The sequence below is a fragment of the Coloeus monedula genome (genome assembly GCF_965178545.1).
Source record: "Coloeus monedula genome assembly, chromosome: 1".
In the NCBI taxonomy this organism is placed as follows: domain Eukaryota; kingdom Metazoa; phylum Chordata; class Aves; order Passeriformes; family Corvidae; genus Coloeus; species Coloeus monedula.
In genome coordinates this window covers 54,913,787-54,936,574 of record NC_138781.1, presented here as the reverse complement: position 1 = coordinate 54,936,574, position 22,788 = coordinate 54,913,787, and the positions used below count along the sequence as shown (strand labels likewise).

Here is a 22,788-nt window from a genome sequence, read left to right as displayed (position 1 = left end):
CAAATCAAAATATTTCCTCCAAACAATGTCATTTTTTTCTGTCTGGCATTGCTACTAATCTTTATTTAGTTATTTACTTTACAATTTCTAGAGGGATTGGATGTGCTCAAGGCACCCCTTTAAGCAACACTTTATATCAAGGTTGCATTTATAAATACTTCATGAGGGGCTAATGAATGATTAATAGATGTTTTAATGTATGACCAATCAATTGTAGGTTTTGCAATGTCTAACAGACAAGTAGGTTTCTTATAAGCATAGATTATAACCATATCAGACATCTTCTATTGATGGGCTTCTAAACGTCTATAACATACACACTACTCATATCTGTAACATGCTTAAAACATCTACTAATCACTGATTAATTTTTTATAACCTATTTTGAAGCAGAGCCTGTCTATGGAGTACATTCCTTACTGCTGCTTCTGAGTCTCCATTTCTAAAGGATTGATAACTTACTCATCATCTAAGGACTTAGAACTCCTACTAATATCAGCTCAAACATAAAGCTTTACTCAGATAGCTCTAGCATTTTCATGTCAGTCTAAGAAAAAATGTCCCTAGACTGTTTTGTCCCTCAAACTTCTGGCTGCTCTACCCTGCTAATGTGTATTTTGCAAGTTCTGCTATAAAGCAATGATTCTTAGGAAGCAAAGCCACTCTAAAATGTATTTTCAGCCTCTTGAACTCAGTTTGATTGCTCTGAAGACAACTGTCCTAGTGGTGATGGTTCCCAGCGTTTTTTTTTTTACACTGTCATCCCTGTGTGCTTGGTTCAAAGTTTGTCCTTTCTCAGAAAAAGATAAGAAAATAGAAACTTCACAATAATCCAGTGGAAAAGCCATGTCCAAGATGACTTTTGATTCTGACAGAGGAACACACATTTCATATGCTTGATAATCACAAGACTTGATAGGAGTGTTCCTCTGTGGGATTCCCCTAGTCTCCTAAGGTGAAAGCCATGACCGTGCTCTATGCTTTCTATCAAGCACTTAGGTAGAGTTGACTAAAGCAGGCAGTACAATTTATTTCCTGAAAATTTATGAGTCCTGGAACTAATCATTCACATTTGAGAAGGCGCATAGTGCTTAGTATTGTACTTTGCAAATGAATTTTGAAATTTTAGTTGATATCAACTGACCTTACTTACAAGGTTGAGTAAGGTTGAGTATTGTAATTTATTTAGATATTGAGACCAATTGTTTAATGACAAAAACTGAAAGGATTTGCAGATTTTTCTTGGGTTTGGGGTCATCAGTGAAATAGTCTCTGTTCTGAATATCCCCAAGTAAACATTCCACTCCCAGTCACATCAGGTGCTAATCTGTCACTGATTGCTATTTACAGCAGTACTAGGCTGCTACACCTGTGGCATTAGCACACTGAGCCTAAAGAAACACATCAAGCATAACTCGATTTAAAAAAAAGAAAAGGGGAGAGAAGGTAGGGTTAAAAAAGAGAATTTTATTCTTCGACATTAACATGGAGTTTCCTCTTCCTTTTTTAAAACTATTCATTTTCAAAGCCCCAGAAGTAAGAACCTCTCAAAACTTGAGCTCTTGGAGGAGCAGACATTTTTTTACGTGCAATTCAGTGGATAAAAAACATTAAAATAACATAAACATTACTGTGCTATCACTTTTATATTATCCAGTTAGCATTATATGTTTATAATGGGTGTTATCATGATATTTTATTTCTCTTTTTTCAGCTGGTTAATAGTCCACTAGCAAGTCAAGCAGCAGCAGCTGCAGCAGCAGCAGCCATGGGCTCAATAGCAAACTCCCAAGCCTTTGGAAACGCCCTCTCCAGTCTTCAGGGGGTGACAGGCCAGCTCGTCACTAATGCACAAGGACAGGTGAGTAGAAGATGGAGCAAACAGTGAATTCTGATGGCAGGCTGATCTTGGGACAAAAATGAGTTCCGCTTGTATGACAGCAATTTAAAAGTGCACATGTTGAAGATAAATAAATATTGATTTCCCAGACAAGGTAAGAAATGGAAAGTCTGAGAAACAGGAGGAAGTTAGGCACTCTTAGAAAGAGTTTTCAAGCTAGAAAATGCTAAGGGCTTGTTTTATTTTGTTTCAGTCCTTTAAAAATATCGCAGTAGTGCAATACCATGGTATTTTAAAAGTCCAGCAACCCTGTGATTCTTAACAAGCATACCAGCTCTCTTCTTCCACTTACATATGCCTAATAACACACACCTTTACTGAAGTGGTACTGTGCTTCACTTTTTTGCATTTCTCTGGCATTTCTGTATTACTTAATTTCTTAAAAGGCATTAAATGTTTTAAGTAAAAGAAAACAAATTGTAATGAAGTATCGAGGGCGGATTTATCTGGGTGGCTTATGCATTTGTTTATTAACTATGTTAAACAATTTGCAATGAATATGCCAGCTTTTAAATGCAAATTTGGGAGATTATTTTGGTTTAAAGAAAATTTTACAAACAGAAACTTGAACATTGCTTTAGAGTTAGTCTATCTAAGAGAGAGATTGTGCATTACCTACATTTTGGAGCTCTTTATTTGTTCAAACTATTTCAGTTTCAGTCTTAGTATGATGCAGAAAGATATGCATCTGAATCCATATATGTAAAAATAATTCCTTTGATACAGCATATTTAAGTGCCTTTCAGATTGTGACCACTGTCATTCTTTATTGCATTTATTAGGACTAAAAGTAACACAATGTCTTGTTTCTCTGCAACAAATCTGTCAATATAACTGGTAACTGAGTAATTTGAATGTCATTATTCTAAATGCTACAAATTGGGCATATGGTGATATCCACAGTGTTTATTTGGATGTTAGGCCCTGAAAAACATTTATTGAAATGATTCAGCTTGGATGATATGTGAATCTAAAGTTTAGTTTCTACTCTTACTGTTTACCAGTGAGGAGAAAAAAAAGGAAGAGCTGCTTTTCTCCCGGTAATTTTGCTTTACCTAACTGGAACAAGAGTGAGATTTTTTTTATTTTGGCCCATTAAAAAATAAAAGTCACCACTTTATAGGACCCCCCCTGGGTTTTTTAACAGGACACATAAACAAAGATGCTTCCTGAGCTTCACTATCACCATCCAAGTCCCAGGAAAAAAAAATGCTGACCTTGTTATATTTACTGGGCGGGTGCAGAATTGTTCCATCACTACCCCAAGGGTTGAACGATGGAGCTTGTCAAAGTGAGGCCTTATCTAATGAATCATCTTATCGCAAGTGCACACCACACATATTAAAGGAGGATTGTATGAACAATGTGCCCTCTACCATAACCTTTCAATGTCTACTTTAACCCTTGTTTCAATCCCTTTTCATCAAAGGATCATTTTATGCAGCCAGTTTTAAATGGAGGCTCTCAAAAGCCTATTAAGATTTCTGGAGGGATGGGGTATTGGTTTGGAAGAAAAGTTGGTTATAATACCTATAACTCATAGTCAGATCAGCTCTAACCTAGAAGCCTGCTTGTTTTTATCTCCTCTGTGCTCCAGAAATGGTTCACAGTCGGCACTCATGAGGCACTTGACACCAAAGATGTTCATCGTAAGAGCTGAAGTTTTAAATATAGGCTAATTGTTTTATAGTTTTTCCTTTACATGTTCTCCACAGAAAACATAATCTATGTGTGACCATTCACTGTATCTTTAAAAAAATACTATTATGAAGATATTGCTGAATGAAAGTTTCCCTCAGGCTGAGTCTTGTTTATTCCAGACATAATGTAAAGTCCAATAATTCCACAGGTTGCAGAGAAAGAGAAAAGAAAGGAAGAATTTTCTCAACTGTTGGATAAGATTGCAGCATCTAGCTATCTTCCTAGCTCATTTAAATAAGGGTTGTCTTTTTATTACTTGTTTTTGTAAATGTTCCTTAGTTTATAATCAGTATTGCAGAACTTGCCACAATACAGATAAATATTGATAGTAAGCATGTAATATAACACACAGTTTTATAATATTCAGCATAAACTCATATTACTTAGAGTCCACTTCTTAGGCTAACTGTCTTAAAACAGGAATATTTAGTGTAATTTAACAACAATCCATAAATTAAATTACATTCTTTTCAAATTAATGGAATTATAGCGCCTAACCAAGAACCAAAAGATGTTTCTTCAAAATTGGGAGCATAAATGAAAAGTAATTTGAAATGCTCCATTTCTGAATAATGTTCTTGGTCATTAAAGAGCCAGATTTGCACCATATGTTAAGAATTTGCCCTTTGAAAATTGCCTCTTTCAAGGAATCACAAGCATGATACCCAAAACTCACTCCTGAAAATATGAAGCTGGATGAATTACTAGAATGTTTGTATGTGCAATCTTTGTAATTACATGCTGTTTCTGTTACAGAAATTCAGGGCTTGTAAATGTCCATCTGTCTAGCTAAATATATGGTGATCAGTAATCCCTGGAGACATTAAGCTACAGGTCAAATCCAAGATCCTAGGGCAAATTTAAGGGAAATGATCCTTTAAATGACATATGGCATGGCCTTAATTCCCAATAGTCTTGGAGTTCTTACAATTGCAATAACAAAATCATATATATTAACAATAATTTTTATAATATATTTGTTATTTATTTAATTATTGAACTCACAGTTATGGCATGTTAATTTATTTTTCTTCTTTTGCTTTGGATGGCAATATGAACTGTAGTAGCAGAGCTTCCCATGACCTAGCCAAGAGCTCTAATCCCTTGAAATAATATGATTAGTTCACCTGATTAATTTGATATAGTACAGGTAGAGGACTCTAAATCAAATTTTCATTTTCAGAGGCATATTATGAAGAGCTATTGGCCCATGTAACACTGCTTACATTCTGTCTGCCCTCAGCACTTTCCCGGAAGTGTTTGCAGCACTGGGCTTTCATATCTTAAATTTAAAGGCCAGGGCAGCAGGTTTGCCAGATTGCACCCTGTCAGTAGATTTCAAAGAGAGGCTGTCTACCTATTTAGCTTCAGCCTGCCCTTACAGTAGGACCCTAGTGCCATTGCTGCCCTTGGATTCTTCAGAGGTTTAACAACCCAATATATCTCTTTTTTATGCTGGTTTTGCAAATGAAAGAAAAAGTCAGGAGTTTTGTGTTGGTTTTACTATGTTTATTAAGCATGTGAAATGTGTGCTTTGGCTGTTTTCATGATATTTGTAAGGAAATGAGCCCCAGAAATATGAAAGCAAGGTTGATGAATATGGTTTCTTAATTATCATCAGTTGCATTCATATATGTCTCTTGACTTCAGCAGGATCAAATACATTTTAACTGTGGGTACTGAGCAAGTTTAGTTTCTCTTTTGGAAAGATGGGAGTTGTCTAACAAGAGAAAAATACTACTTAATTCAGCAGTTGCAAAATAAAATTTTGTCATAAAAGAAAAGGGTAGCATGATAAGGGTTGGCATAATAAACTGCCTTATGGATAAAGAGGGCAATAGTCTGTTTCCTGGGAGATTAAAAGGAAAATCTAAGTATGTATAGTGTAATTGTATTGTCCACACTTTAATTGAACAGTGAATTAATTGAGATGGCTTCATTATAACCTAAGAATGCCCCTGAAGGAACTTGGGCTTCCTTGTGCCCATGCCTTGGTCTTTAGACATGAAAACCTTCTGTATAAGAAAAATCTTACGCACAGGTCCACCGTGGTACTTAACAAAAAAATAACTAATTTTTGAGTGCTGTAGTCCACAAGTAGCTCAGGAAACTAAACGGAGAGAGAGGCATTGTTGATCCAGTTAGATAATAGGAGTACTTTGGTTCTCATTATTCTGATGAGAGGGTACACATTTGCTCTTTGAGCTTCTTGATGGTAAACGGTGCTAATGAGGCCTGATGGATTCCCTGCTCCTAACAAGCCTCTCAGCAGTGCAAGTGATTACAATGGAGATAGATTTGATGGGATGCACTCCCTTTTGTAGTGTCTCAGCTGCTGACACTCTGCGACATAATCAGGTCACAGAGCCGGTCACAGCCATCAGCAAAAGCCATAGCTCTATTCCTCATTATTAAAGTGCATTATTCAGTTCCAGGCCTTCACAATACTGCCAAAGGCCTTTTTTTCCTCTCCTTTTTTTGTTAAGCATCAGTTCTCAAATACAAGAGTTAATAAAATCATCAGCTAAAGAACTAGTAAATTAAAGAAATGGAAATAAAGTGCTCCCTTTCAAATTCATTGAAGGATCACAATTAAATAAGCAGGGAATTTCTCATCACCACACACTGTACAGTACAATGTAATATGTCATGTGCAATAACAACAGGGATAGGATTTTTAAAAATAACGTTGTCCTCATTTTGGACAGGCTTGGAAAGTGCTAAAGTATCTTTTATGGTGAAGGAAATTTCGGTCTTCTCAAATATTACATGTGTACCTGTAGGTACTATTATTTTCACTGTTTTCTGTAACTACATTTTTTCTGAAGTGAGAACAGTTATTTGCAAACTAAGTTTATGATTCTAAGCAGAACAGCTGTCTTGTCTAAGTTTAAATGGCCAAGGCCACAATCTGGAAAATATACAATAGGCCACAGTACTAGGACCTCTTTGTTCCCATAGACAACACCATTACCTTCTTTTGGAGAGTGAGGTAATTATAAAATGGTGTGGAAAGAGGTGTTTTAGCATTTTCTTTCTATTCTGATGATGTTCAGTTGGGGCTATCCCCATTCCAAAAGAAAATCTCTTTTAAAATCTAAGGCAGATTTTAATGTAGGTTAGTTAAACAGGTGAGAAAAAAAATAGTGGAAAGCCTGCATTTATTAGTTAATTAGTTATTAGCTTTTTGTTTCAGTTTTGTTTCAGGTAAATAAAAATAAGATATTCTAATACTGAAATTATACCTTTACAGGGATTTAAACCATTTCTGTTAAATCCCTTTAGTATGTATTTAGTGACAACAGTATAATTTTGTGCATAGATAAAACCAAAGAGATTAATACATTGCAGGGCAGGGGGGTGGGGAGGGGTTGTTGGTGTTTGGGGGTTTTTTGTTTGGTTTTTTTGGCTTTTGGGGGGTTTTTTTGCTGTGTGTCTTGTTCAACTCCACAATTTTTCCTCCTTTTTCTTTCTGGTAGAGTATGCTATGGTAGCAAATGAGTATGTATACACAAAGTTGCTTCTAAGTCTTTCAATTCTCTAGAACCACAGACGTAAGAACTTTTCAATATCCACAGGTTAAAGTTCAGAGTTAGTACTGTGGAATTAGCAGTCATCTCCAAGAAATGTGTAGAGACTGCTATGTGACCTAGTTTTCTTTTTAATACTAGCCAAGAAAATTGGTGGCTACCACTGGGAATGCAAGTTGTGACCACTCATACACTTTAAAGGAGGATGTTGATTGTTTGTTGGGGGATTTTTGTTGTTCACAGTTTTTTAGTTCTTCCAGAAGTTCTAGGAGGCTCAAAATCCTATAATGTGTAAGACTATTAGAGGCCTTCTGAATATGTGCAATTCATACTGTTCTTCAGGTGTTCAGTGTCCATTAGTCTTATCTCTTAACTTACTTTTCTCTTTCTTGTTATCATTTCTACATCTCTTTCAGCTATGCAGCTTTAATACATGGTAACCGCTAATATTTTATCCCTCACAACATTTGTATGTTCATAAAATTCTTAACAATAATTGCTTAAGTAGTGACTGCTAACAATATCTTCCTAGGCCTGAGACCTACAGAAATCTGAGCTGGTGGTATCAGAATGGCATATATTAAGGATATTTCATTAAAAGCCTGGAAAATTAAAAGGGACACATTTTGAGGGAGAAGATAGAGCGAAGGATTGTAACAGTCTAATAATACTAGCGTTTAAGAACATTCCTTGGAAAACCCTTTACCAGGAGAATCTGTTTTGACAGGCCTTCATATTAATATATTGAATTTCTGCTGGGTGAAGTCTGACTCTCTATTTTCCCCCTCAAAATTTCACTGTGCTGAATACATGTGGTTTTGCAGTTTGCAGGAAGAAAAGGGAAAAGAAAAAAGATCAGTTGTAAGGGAAGATTTTTTTTTCCATTGGTTTCCTTCCCCACAGCTATACATGAAGGAGGGTGTTTGTCTAATTACCTCCCATGTGAATTTGAATCAAAAGACAAATAATTCTTTTAACATATTTTTGCTGACTGTGTCTTTATTTTGCTGCATTATTTATCTAATATCAGTTGTATCCACAGTAGCATAAATGTAAAAATGCATGGACCAAGCTGTTCGGTCATGCAGATTGATAGTTTCATGAAGCAGAAATGGACTGAGGCAGAATGAGTCTAACTTAAACCAAGAGCTGACTAGCCTGTTTTGTCTATTTTAGGCAGTGATCACTGCAAAATGGAAAGGATAATTGTGTAATGAAACTTCTATCAGGCTTGGAAATGATCCGCATCTATCCAGAAAAGCCACTGAAATTTCTTTTATCTAACTTGTAGCAAATCTTACTTTTGGTACTAAACTTCACACTTCAGACTGTAGCCTCTTGCCTGGGTTTCTGCCTAAGGTACTGTGTCTTGGACATAGATCTTTTCAGAGGTGCCCAAGTCTTATTTTCAAAAGCAACTTTCATACCTGTAAAAGTCTGAGTTTCCTTCAATCAGAGTTACGAGTCTGAGTGCTTGAAGGCATGTCTATGCACTGTAACAGAGCATTGCAAGCAAATTGCCAGAGACAGTTCATTTATATGTCTCAGTGCTGTACTAGCACGGATTGATGAAGCCAAAACTCTCGGTAGTATGCTATTATGGCTGGACTAATTAATTCTGCTTCTCAACAAGGTGACACAGGATCTAGTTCATTAGTTATTAGCTCTGGGGTCTTGCTAACACACTATATTATGTGGAGTAAATATACTTACTTTGAAGAGACCCGTAAAAGCCTGAAGCATTTAGGCACTTTTGAAAATGTTACTATTCCACATTAATTATTTCAAGTCAAAAGTACTGGAAATATCTGTCCTTTTGTCATTGCATTCTTAATCACTTTTGCAAAGAGGAGAAAACCGAACTTACTACTAGTTCAACCGTAATACCATTTTCATGAAAGCTAACCAATAACAAAAAGAAGAACCTACCACTCCTATAATCTGTTCATTTTAGCATGAGGTGGTTATAAGCATGAAAAATTTTCGTTGTTATCACCAGTGACATACATCACAGTGAATGAAATCTTTCTGCTCTACAGAGGTTCTTACACTGCTCTCCTTATCATCATATCTTATCACCTTCCAGTAAAGCATTAAGAAACATGACTAGTGATAGTCACAAATTGGTCTTCCTCTCAGCAGAAACTTTGTAGAATAGCGCATCGCGTGTTTGATAAGGGCGTTTAGCTTTGTCTGTCTTTGTTGCAAATTTTTTTGTTTGCTTGACTTCAAGTTTTGGTTTTGTTTGGATTTTAAAATCTTTATGAAGGGGTTTCTTAGAAATGCATATTGCTTATATTTGCATCAGAGAAAGGCAGACAACAGAAATGTATTAGCTTTTGCAGCAGAATGTGGTGAAGCCAAAGATGATAAACCCATGAATGTTCCTCAACTGCTGTTGGAATCCATTCCAAGTCCTTGACCTTCCCCTTAAAGCAAACTTTGCTGTGCACAGAGAAAGTTTGACTGTTGTTATCCCGGAAGACTGAATTTGGTAATTATAAATTTCATCCACAAGCTTTAGCTAGCCATTTAGATTCCTGGAAAGCAAACCACAGAAGAATTTGAAGGCAAAGACCGAAATTTTCCTAAGTACATTGAAAATTCTTTAAGATGACATAAGCAAAGCAGTGGAGAGAGTTGATGCATGTAGGTGGTACCAAGAAAAGGGCTTTCTATGTTACTGATGTTTCCCAAACAGTGGAAATGTCATGCTTGGGAATTTGCATCACTTCAGGAGCTGACAAAGCTGAGAAAAATTTGAGGCCACATCATTGTCTGAACAGAGATGATGGAAATCCTCCTGTATGAGACTTGCATCAGAATGGAATCTAAGAGTACTCTTAATTTTGGACTTCTTCTTATGAGGTGTAGTGGTTTGGTCTAAAATACTCATTACTGCTTATCTTCTGTGAGATAAGAATTAGGAGAAATGCAAAGCAGGCATCAAACTTGAAAGAATGCAAAGAAGTTTATTAACAGACCTAAAAGAAGAAAAAAAAATTATACCACACCTTCAGAACTCTTCTCCTCCCCGCACCTTTCTCCCTTCTCCTAGTGACAATGTAAAAAGACAACCCTTGATATGTTCAGTGTGTTTACCACTTCCATAATAACCTTGTTCAGTCCATTTAGGAAGAGGAGTCTCTCTTGTCCATGCTATGAAAACAGTATCACAATGAGACAGCTGCCTGGGTTGGTTCTCTGCTCACATGTGAGTCCCTTCCCCAACTTGCAGCTTTTCCCACAACTGCTTTCGAGCGTCCACTCTTGAAGTTTTTTTGGGGTGCAATTTTAAGGTTGAGCTGTTCAGAAATAAAAGTTCTCTTCACCCATCTCTGGGAGCATTTCATCTCTAAGAACAGAGGCCCTTCTCCTTCCCTGGGAGCAAAGGGTCTTCCTCATCTTCATCTTTAGGACTGTCTCTGGGAGCATCTGTAGGAACTGAGGTTTTCTCCTTTCCCATTTGGAGCAAAAGTCCTCATCGCTTCCATCTCCTCCCTGTTCAAACTTCTCATGAAATTACAGCTGCATCAGCATCTGCCTATTTCACGCAGGTGCTTTTGCTCACAAGTTGAACGCTCCACCCCCCATGCCTTCATGAACTTACAATGGGTACTCTGATATATCATAGCTTTACACCAGAATTTCAGCTTTAAGCATCTCCTCTTTCTTCTCCCTCAGGTTTTCAGCTCTTCACAGCACTAAAAAGGTTAATCTCACCTAGGCCTTGCAGCTGGAATGAAGCTTATCACTGTCGGTCACATGATCTCTGCCGGACAACAGTGCAGCTTTTAACTGAATCTTGGCCAAACTGGAGAGGGGGGAGAGCCGAGCCGCTCTGGCTGCCCACAGCCCTGCTGGGGGGAGGAGGGGCGGATCCACGGGTGGAACGGAGCCCATTGGCTCCAGGATGGCCATGGCCCCACCTGGCCTGGGCCAGGCCCGAGCAGGGCCTGGGCCAGGCCCGCTGGCCCCCACATGGGGCCCGCAGCCACCAGAAATGAGACAGAGAGACTCTGCCTCAGGATTTTCTATTCTTAAGTGTGGATCACAGAGGCAGTCACAACTGTAAGTGGCTTAAAGAATTGTCCATATTCAAACTGGCCAGCTGATAGGTTCTGTGAGGTCATAGAGGAAGCTGTAAGCACCCCTTTGCAAGAACATAACTTCCGGGACTATGCTTGCTAACCCATGACATGAGGGAATATGCACAGCGGATTATAGAGAGGCTGTAGGAAAGCGGAGGCAATAGTGGACTAAGTCTGAGAATTTGTTGTCTTTCTAAATGTGCCTCATAATTTCTGAAAAAACTCAGATCATTGTTCTTTGTGTAACATGGTGCTTAGTCTTATTTAGATTTTATCTAAATTATCCTGTATATAATATGTGCTTTATCCTAGTGTCAGAATTTTACAATCTGCTCAATTGGCATTGATCATCAAAATAAACAAAACCAAAAGTGCTTGTTTGGGCAAAGGGGAAAAGAAGCCAGATCGCTCTGTCAAAAGTGCAATTTAATGTCAAATGCTAAATCTTTTTGGTCCTTGATTCACTGATAGAGCGCTCCTGCTATTTTGGTGAGGTTTGGAATTTCTTAAAAGTTACAAGTCTTCATGCATAAATGAAGGCCATTGTCTCTTATTGAGCTACAGTCTCAACATTTGTATGTGTATGTCTTAGAGATACAGGTGAGGAAAGATTTGGCATTCCCATGTTTGCGGTGCAATCAGTATTTGTTTGAAATCTGAAAGGATGAGGAGTCCAGATAGTTTACCAATATCTTCTGAAGAATTTGAAAATGAAGAAATATGTCTTCCCCAAGCAGTGTTCACATAATGAGGAGAAAATTGCAGAAATACTTGGTTGATTCATTTGGTAGTAACCTAACCACTGAAATATGTTCATGCAGCATTCATAGTAGTAACCAGCTAGATGCAGACCCATAGCTTCTGCATGTAGATCCACAAGCTTCCAAATAGCACACTGTACTGGAATGTCCTTTAAGAGGAAGGATTCTCTGTCTTCTGATTTGAATCTAGAGTATTGCAAAGAATTTTGTTATATCTTCTCATATGTGTTGATCTGTGAACAGTGACAGCAAAAGTTCAAGCAGAAAAAAATCACAGTCTTAACCATGCATGGACACTTGATCTATTTTTCCCAAAGTATATCTCAGTTTGTCATTTTTTTCAGAGGTTGACAGTGGTAGGCTTCAGTGCGTATGTATGCAAATGGCCCAGATATCAAAAAGAAAAAAGGACTTTGAAATATCTATGCCAGTGTATTAAATATATATGATTTTAAAAGTACCTTTTCCACTTAAACTTCCTTCTTTGCACATTAATTAAATATTATCTCTAGGATAAGTATCTCTCATAGAAGATTAATGTATTATTGTCACATAATAATGGAAGAGAATGACAGAATCTCTTTCCTTAAGCGCAAAGATTAATTTATTAATATAAAGAAAACACGCATGGCCCTTTAGCAACTCTGTTTCTCCTTCATAGAGAACCTTTTCTAGACTCCTGTCATGTCTAGCTTCGTGATAGAGATTCAAGGAAGCAATACATATATCCTGCCAGTTTAAAAATCAGTCTTCTTTTCAGGGGATAATTTAATATCAAGACATGATGTACTCAATATCCAAATATACATTCATTTTCATGTTTGATGCATCAAATGCTCTGACATAGCCAAGTTTCAAAATAAATGGTTTGTTTTAGAGGTTGGATATGTCATATTAGCATTCACCCAGCAGATAGAGAGATAGATCAGAGAGTGATCAGGACATAAGGGAGACAGTTTAGAGAGAGATGAGAGAGGCCAGGTACACCTTGTAATGTTAAAAAAAGCTAGCTAGCTAGCAAGAAAGAAATTGTATAAATAGGTCACTGCAGCCCAACTGAAAAAGAAGTGTAATTTTAACTTGTTAGTCATCATCTCCAGGGGCCTAATCCATTCCCTTCTTTGAGGGCTGTTCATTTGGCTGAGATATGTCTTATTTGATAGCACAAATACACAGCCTCAAAGAAAAAACATATCAGACTCATGCAGTGTACTAGCATTAAGGGGGAATCAGCACCACATGCCATGCTAAAATTTCCCTCTTCTTTCCTTCTCAATTCTTCCTATTAGCCTTAATTTGTTCTCATTTGTTCTGGTTTTGCTCTTTTGGTTTCTTCCATAAGTGGAAGCATAAACCCATGTGGAAACAAGAGTACAGGTGAACAGGTATCTAGTGCCAATGTCAGTGACACATCCTCAGACACTCCAAGGTATTCAACTCTCTAGTTTCAGTTCTACTTCCCCTGTCTCTACCATTTTCTTCTCCTGACAGTTGTTCTTCGCCTCACTCTGTATCTGGGATTCAGTTAGTTAAACATAGGTCTTTTGTCCCATTTTGGACATGGCAAAATACTCCTTTAGGCATCCCATGGCCAATCCAGAAAAATGTTCTTTCCTCTGTGTCTTATTGCCATATTCTGACAAAATCCTAAAACAGTTCAAATAGAGCAGATACCCACATTCTTTTCAGCTGAATTGCTTCCCACTGATGTGAACACATGCATGTGTGCATGTATACACATACTTAGGTGAATGTATGCTTGCCTGGAAATCCGTGTTCATCTCCTCAGAAGAGATACAAGTACCCACAGGGAAATGAAATAATAAATATTTTAATTACCCCTTGAGTCATAATTCTGTCTTTGGGGTCAGTTGAATCTTTATTCTGGTGACAAATGAAAATAAACTAAACCTTCTCATCTTGGCATGGAAGATGATGTGCTGCTCTGTTTCAGCTCAGATCTGTCTCGAGCATAATTTTAGATGTGTGTAATCATGACTGTGCACAGGCCATAACTGTCTGCCTTCTATTAATTAAATCCCCATATTAATATGAGGAATAAAACTAGGTCCGTATTTTTCTAGGGGTTTGATTTCCCACAAAAAATATAAGTACTATTGAATGACTGCAAAATGAGAGTTAAAAGATATCGGATGTTAACACGCTACCCTTTCACTACTAGCAGGTACTATGTAGACTGGTACTATTGCTAGCTCTGCACAAGAGATCAGAATGAAGTAATTAGAAGTTCAAGAAAATTGAGGTTTGTTAGTAGAACTGCGGAGAAAATATTTCCCAACATGTTCCCACAGGATGGCATGGTCTGCGTGTTGTGATAGACATTGGACATGTCTATTATGTTGATGATCACCTCCACAGACCCCTCCAAAGTGCTGGGAGGTGGCTTCCATTTTTAGGTATTTAAATAACACCTTTTGGAATCTGCACTATAGATCTCTTAATTTTAATCGTACAGACACTGATGTATGGGTTTTGTATTTACAGTCTCTTACAATTATTATTAGCAACTAGAGTGCACCACTCTGTACGCTGAAATCCATATGTTGCTCTCCTAGATAGTCTATTTATACCCAGGAGAATGTCTCTCATTTCTCTGATGCACCAAAATGTCCCAGCTGTCATACCTATTGTTCAGGTACAGACACCTGTAGGAGACAGTCACCTATCTTTGATGTCAAGTAGACACATGAATTTGAAAACAGTTGTTGTTTATGTTCATTGTTGAAAGATACTCCTTTAGCTAAAGCAGAAAGTTTAAGAACCAATGCACACAGAGGTTAGATAAATTATAAAGTCAACACCTTTGAATAACGTTAGCATGTAATTGATATTAGCAAAAAGTACCACATTCTTCTCTACCACAGATGAGAATTTTTGCCACAACAGCCAAGACAAAAATCTGCCCAGAGACCGAGATGAAATTTAATGACTGCTTGGAAAAAATAAGAGTTTGAATTTAAATTTTTGTTCATGAAGGTCCAAAGAGAGTAAAACTACCTGATTCTCAGTTCACCAGATACAGAAAGGCATAGTAAGCCCTGATTCTCATCTGCAAAGTCTAAGAGCTGATTGAATATGTTCTGAAATTGCAGTCACAAACTGTGTTTTTATAAGAGTATAAGGGGGATATTGGAAATGAGTACAGAACAAAATCTTGACTAGCTTTTTACCAGCTTCTCAGGGTAATTATTTACAACCTTAACATTAGACTACTGACCTATAAATACTGTTAGTAATATACAGAAGCATTTGTCTGTTCAGATAGGGTCATGCTTCTGTATATACAGTGATGGATAATTAGACCTTTGCTTACATGGAAGTCCTTAAACAACAATGTATTACACCCCGTATATTGAGAACAAAATGTCACAAGTAAATATGCTGCAACAAAAGGCTTCTTTTCTGAATACAAATAAAAATATATATGTTAAATATTACTGAGCCGAGCTCAAATTCTCATAACCTGATCCATCAATGGAAAGGGCCCCTCCTAAGAAGCACTTACTGAGGCAAGTTGTACCCTTGGCTCTCTCTTGCCTTTTATTTCTCCTTAAAATCATATGCAGTGAAAAGAGGGAACAAACATGAATGATGCATTCCTGATTCACTAAATCACTGTGGTCTCTGGCAACAGCACAAATGTAGAAATGTTTAAATCGGCCTCATACTAGCCAACAAATGATGCAAAAGGAGACCTCAAAGAACACAGAGTGGGGGGAGATAAATGAGTACCATGTCAAGAAAGCAATTTCTCACTGAGTTTGCACAGAATGGAAATTTTACTTCCAAGGGATGGTTAGGGAATCTTTCTAATAAATCTTTAGTCCATAGTCATTGCTGTGTCCTTTTCTTAAACTTACTTTTCAAGAGCTGTGTAAGTTATACCCTCCCCAGTGAAATGTGTCAAGATATTACCAGTCAAGTTGAAGGAATTTAAGTGAATAATCTCTATCTCTGTGTTTATATTTGTAATAGACAAGGATGGTCAAATAGATTTCATTTTGTGCATGTGTTGCACATCTTTTCAAACAGCGAGGTCTTCTCAAAGCCTTGTTTTATATTAATAGTAACTCACAAAAGAAAATATAAAGAAAAGTTCAGTGTCATTCCCAGAAAAAGTCTGTGTGGTTTTATTTTAGTTTTTAGGGTGTTTTCAAAATTATTTTACCCTTCTTTTATGTACCGCTGAGATTCAGATGGTCAGTAAAAAGAGAACTTGTTTTTCCAAATGACCTAGAGGCTGTAGGTCAATATTAGAATTGACTGCTCAGGAGAGTCCTACGTCTCTTTAGACTCCTGAATTGAATTCCTTTTCCCTAATTTTAACTACATGAAAGGCAACTTAGGCTGCATCCAATCTAAGCTAGTTGTAATTGTTTCCTGTCATCACTGAAACAAATAGACACTCTCAAAAAATAAAACATAGGACCGATCTAAGGCAGGCATTTTAAGCTTCGATAAATTATCTTGCAGAGATTTTTTACTCTCTACATTGAATAGAGAGAGTTTTGAATGGCAGTCTACGACTGGATTTCTAATGCTAGGTGTTTAACATTAAATTAAATCAATTCCATGCTTACAATACCACACAGTGGTTCTTTTTAATGATACTTGAGTCCTTTTGGTAATGTTGTCCTTAAGCTCACCATGGCAGTCACAGTAGTTTTAACTCAGTTCCTGGTAGCAGCTGAGGAAGGACATGCAGAACTTATCACTGGCTGACCTGCCTTATTTTTTGAATGAGTCTAGAGGCATTCTTCATTTTTTTTTTTTGGTGAAAATTGTGTTCCTGTTTTGCTTGCTTGCTTCTTTGTGTTTCCCAAATAAATAGACACCAAGGTAATAGTATCTATCTGAATTATTTAAAGTGTACTTAACTTTACTGATAATACAACTAAGTGATGGTTTGCAATGTGAAGGGGAGGGTCTTTTCTGTTGAGTGTCTTTTCTTTCAAGTAAGATTAAGTATTCCATCTGCAGGATGATGTTATTTAAAAATCTCTTGTGCATAATTGAAGACTTTACATCTCTGAGGTTCTCCTGGTTTAAAAAAACCTTTTGAACCTGTAGAAGGGGGGAAAATGTCTCTCCTTTTGACAGATTGCTTTTTACATTTCTCTGGCCATTTACCCTGTTGTTTTGCTTAGAACAGAAAAGGGGTACACTAATTCTTCAGACCACAGCTCCAACCATCAGATGTCACAAATGTCATGAAAGAGTCTTATAATGTAAGAATTTCTGTCCTGTACACCATCATAATTATTGTCACTTTTACCAAATATTTGTTTTTACTCCTAGATATTATGTATGCTTAGAAGGGGAGGCATATCTTCTAATTTGATTTCAAATGTTCTGCATTTGTTTAGAAATGAACCTTGAATGTTGTTCATGGAATTCTCCTGTTTTCTTACCATCAAAGAGTGTGCCTTATTCTGTATTGTGGACGGGGTCATACTATCAAAGAAACCCCATAAGAAAAAAGTGTCCTTTCTACCTGGGGCTTGACCCACTGGACTTCAACATCTCCCGCAGGATTTACACTGAGCCTATAGGATACAACATAAGGTTTTCTCTACAACAGTTAATAGCAACTCAGAGAAAGAAGTTGCCATCTTCACTTTCCACCTCTCCAGCCACTGTTTTGCATGACAGCTGTACCATCTTGTCAATTAACTCTCTTAATTAGTTTCTGTTTCATCTCTAACTATGACCTTTTGGCCTTACCTGATGCACAGCATTGTTGATTCAAAGCATTTGGTTTATATGAACTTTCTATCAAAATCATCCCCTTGGAAGGGAAGATATGTGATAAGGAGTTTCAATACTTGTGCTTTTTTTTCTATGTTATCTCTTGTGGCTCACAGTAGAACCTGAATCATCATAAAATTGCACCAAAAGTTTGTGTTTTGTATGATGAACTTTAAAAGAAGAAAAAAAAGACAGACCACTGTCAGATACTTGACTGTTTCTTTAAAAAAAAGAAAACAAACAAAAAAAAAACCCCCAACAACCCAAAACCCATGATTGTCATGGATAAGAACAAACTGTTCATCTCAAAAAAAAAAAAAAAAAAAGTTGGTGCAAAATTTTAGGTATAAACTCATAAACATAATTCTAAAGCATTATGGTCTTTGTTGTTAGAAATGAGAAATCCTGTGGTCTCCCCCTAAAGAACATTAAAAAAACATTACTGACAGGAAATTGAAAAAGTAATATATGTCTGAGTGAATACGACAACTTTTTTCTGATAGAGCAGATAGATAAATGTCACATACAAGTTTCAAAATACATTTAATTTTGCCACCACAATGGATATTCTCTTCATAAAATATATATGAATAAGGTTGGAATCATAAAACTTGACTGTGATAAACAAATGCATATTTGATAACTTTCTTCTTTTTTTTTTTTTTTTTTTTTTTGAGATGCTAATTCCTTTTTTGAGGTTATTTGTTGTTTACACTTCTTTACATTTTCCTTTCTGAGTGAAGCAGCCTGGGTGACAAATCTCGCGCACATTTAGCCGGGATAAACTTTCTTTTTAATCTGAGAAACGGATTTTGGGTTTGGTTTTTGGTTTTGTTTGGAAGGGAGGGATGGGATTTGTTTGGTTGGATTTGGGTTTTTTGCTGTGGGGTGGGGTTCTTTTAGTTGGTTTTTTGTTGTTGCTATGATTTGGTTTGTTTTGGTTTGGTTTTTTTGTGAGGTGATGGCAGAGGGGTGAAAATGAGGGAAAAAGGAGAAGCTGGTAGACTCACCAATTCAATTATCATCACAGAATCAGAGAATATGCTGAGTTGGGTGGGACCCACAAGGATCATCAACTCCAAGTCCTGGCCCTGTACAGGACAGCTCCAAGGCTTACACCATGTTCCCAAGAGCATTGTCCAAATGCTTCTTGTACTCTGTCAGGCTTGGTGCTGTGACAGCTTCCGTGGGCAGCCTGTTCCAGTGCCCAACCACCCTCTGGGGGAAGAACCTTTTTCTAATATGTAACCTAAACCTCCCCTTACACAGCTTCAGGCCATTCCCTCGGATTCTGTCACTAGTCACCACAGAGAAGAGATCAGTGCCTGCCCCTCCTCATGAGGAAGTTGTAACTGCAATGAGGTCTCCCCTCAGTCTCCTCCAGGCTGAAAAGACAAGTGACCTCAGCCACTCCTCATTCAGCTTCCCCTCCAGCCCCTTCACCATCTTGGTTGCCCTTCTTTGGATGTTTTCTAACAGCTTTGTATCTTTCTTATATTGTGGCACCCAAACTGCACACAGGACTCAAGGTAAGGCTGCACCAGTGCAGAGCAGAGCAGGACAATCCCCTTCCTTGCCTGGCTGCCGATGCTGTGCCTGATGCACCCAGGACACGGGTGGTCCTTGTGGCTGCCAGGGCACTGCATATATCCAACTTGCCATTGACCAGGAACCCCAGGTCCCTTTCCATGGCATTGCTTTCCAGCATCTCATTTCCCAGTATCGTGCTAGACATCACTGAGGGTTTTGAGCATCATTCAGGATAAGGTGATGAATGAGAAATCCATGCAAGTCTTTTCAGAACATGGACTGGAGGAAGAATGACAGTAGACAGGGCACTGTCTTTTACATTTTCCCCCACTCTGCAGCAACTCAACCTAGAGGCCAGATTGCCCATGTCCCAAGATGTTAAAAAAGGCTTCCTGTTAAAAGCTACAGAATAAATGGAAGTTTTATGCTCTCAACAAATGTATATAGTTTGGGGAGAGAGAGAGTTAAGAAAGGAGTGTTCTCTTCCTTTTTTTTTTTTCCCGCACATATTCACTGGGAATGCAGGACTTTATTCTGTTCCATTGGAATATGGCAGCACATTACCTGTCCTAACAGCAAAAGGGCTTTCTCTGCCTTTTAAAAGCAGGGTCTACTTCAACCTTTACTTTCTCCAGTACATAGCACACCAGGTTTCAACCCCATAGCTGAGGTCCTGGAGTCTTCCCTAGTGCAAGTGCTCTTGGAGACCTTATCAGCAATGAAATCAGTGAGCTTTGAGGAAATCTATTATGTATCTAGAACCACCCCTCAGAATTCTAGTGTGACATTTGAATTTATGTTAAAGACTGAATTATAATTACATTTTACAACCTCATTTAACTATCTTTTACTATAAACTCCTGCAGCACTATGAGCAGAACTGAATGATATTTTTTTCATCACTGACTTCTGATGGAAAAATGGCATTGAATCTAAATATAAAATGTGTCATTTTGACAAATTTGTTCAGTAAAAATTTAAAGTACAGTGTCTGGATAAGATTTAAGTGTGTTATTTTTACATTTTCTGTTTGACAATTTAGTGGTGCTTTTTTCTAGTTTAACCTAGAAAGGTTAAAAAGAATATTAAAGATTTCAGATTAGAGAAGAATGGCTCCATCTACCCTGAACATTTTTTTCAGAGTTTTATTTAATTTTAAATTGAAATTTAGTTTAAGTACCATTTTGAAGTGAAAACAAAAATGGACATAATTTCTCGCTTTCCTTTCAAAATTACTCATGTGTCATCCACTTGGTTTGCTTGGGGCTCCACTAGGCAAAAATGTGTGAAGGTTCTCGACCCCCACATGTCCTCCCCAGATGGGGAGAAAGTCCTTGCCAGGAATAAGAGACAAACGGGTCTTTTGAATTTCCCCGTCTTCGGATTGTTTATTTTATCATATCAGTAATTTACATGCCGACAGCATAGCATGAAGCAGAGCAAATACAAACGGCAAATGCAGGAAAACTCAGGGCTTTTTAAAGGTAAACTAACCAATGGTCACAAAAAGCATACATTATTTTTACTTTTCTACCAATGCCTAATGAACTATCTATTCACGTAGCCTATACTGCGGCATTTTCTAACATATCATTCTGTACTACCAACACTGCAGAAAATGGAGTAGGTCAAGAAGAAGGAAGAGACCTGAAAAACTACAAGGATCCTCCATCTTGCTTTCATCTACTTTCTATACTAATAAACCTAAAAACTCTAAATTTTTCACTCTGTAACAAACTATATATTATACTACCACCTAACTCACACCCTTGTAGATTTTAATTCATCCCAGAGCCTTGGCAGCTTTCTCCACGGATGAAGGTCAAAAGCAGTGTTTTCCAGGCAGGATGGGTCCTTCAGAACAGGCAGAGAAACATTCCCTGCACTTTGGATTCCAACAAAAATGGATTCTATATGAACAGTGAAAAGGAGGAAGAACCCCTACAGTTTTCTAGTTTCAGCTGAAACCAAAGCTTGAGATAACCAGTCAAGGCCAGACCTAGGCTGCTCAGGGTACAAGTTAGCCTGACGCAATTCATAATTTTAAAAGAACTACAGGCTTCATCTGGACCCAGACACCAGTCTGTTCCATGTTTAAGTCCTGGGGGCCATTGCATTCAGGTCAGTAGATTACTTTTGATTTTTATAGGCAAAAGTCAAGTCAGAGCCTGATAGTGTTATGTAAACATAGCTCCAAACTAAAATGGAGTCCAGAGATAATTGGCATCATCAATAAACAAGAAGTCAATAGATTAAATCTTCCTAGAAAATATCACCTGGCAATTGGCAGCAGAGCCATGGCAAACCATTGAGTGCAGCCAAACCACTGGACTATTGAAAGAATCTCAATGGCTCTTGTAAATGACTTCTGGGATTCTGGTTATTCAGTCTGCTCCTGGCTCATAAGATCTACACTGTGATATAATCCAGATGCTTTTCTTTCCCTAATATTGGGGGCTGAAATGATAGAGCTATCGTGTATGTCAAGATCAAATCTGTTTTCATACTAATGACTTCACCTGAATGAAGTGGAGAAAAAAGGGGATAGAACTATGAACAATAAGTATTGCTGTAGTCCTTAGTACACTCAGTGCCACTATTTTGGGACATTGTGCTATCTTAGCAAACAATATTTCTTTTCTGTCTAGCCTCTTCCTCAAAATGTATTGGCACTGTTCTGGTATCTTTAAGCATGCAAGAGGATCAAAGAGCTTTCATCTTTTAGTGCATTTTACTATGCTGTGCTCTGCTCAGGAAGAAATATTGATATTGTTTCAAGGGCAGTTATTATACTCAATTCTGTCTCAGAAATGAGCACAATTCCTTGACTTAGAAATTTGAAAATCTGCCATTACCTGCAATTAAAATATTCCATATATGAATTGTACTATGGCATTTGCACTTCACTCTTCTCTTCATTCTTCTGCTGTAATTCCCATATGCCAGGAAATCTTTTCCACTATTGCTCCAAGAATAAATAAGAAGTGCTTTTGGAGGTTTCATATTACTGAGACTGAGTTGGTTTTTTAAAAAATGTATTACAAGAACGTTTTTAACTACAATATGCATTTTGACAATATCTAAAACTAAATATTTTTTTGTGATTGCTTTTTTCTCCTGTTCACATCTGCTTTGTTCTCCTTATAGAAGATTCCACCATTTTTCGTTCTATTTAATATCTTGCTCTTTGGGTTGTTAACAGGGAGACTACTTAAGGTAAAGCCTGAGTGAAAGAAGCAACATCTGATGATCCTTACACTTTCATATGTTAAACATATCTGTGGCTAGATTCTCTGGTTCTTGAAAGCACTGAGGATATTACATCACTCCATGAAGAATCTTCTTGTTTCATTTCAATCTTTTCCACACTTAGGCATTACATACCAGGAGAGAGAGGTTGAATTAAGCTGGTGGACTTGGCAGTGTTAGGTTTATGGCTGGATTTGATGATCTCAAAGGTCTTTTCCAACCAGCATGATTCTGTGACTTTTAAGTGTGGATTGGCA

The 22,788-nt window shown here is 37.4% G+C and overlaps 1 protein-coding gene across 1 annotated transcript in view; it reads left to right on the top strand.

Moving 5' to 3' along the window:
* The window catches only part of POU6F2 (POU class 6 homeobox 2), a gene marked incomplete at both ends in the record, with an annotated part of 331,543 nt that overhangs the window by 271,111 nt on the left and 37,644 nt on the right, over positions 1 to 22,788 (top strand). The window contains one exon of the mRNA XM_082293405.1: positions 1,715 to 1,861. Coding sequence (XP_082149531.1) covers positions 1,715 to 1,861 — 147 coding nt within the window. The remainder of the gene's footprint in view (positions 1 to 1,714; positions 1,862 to 22,788) is intronic.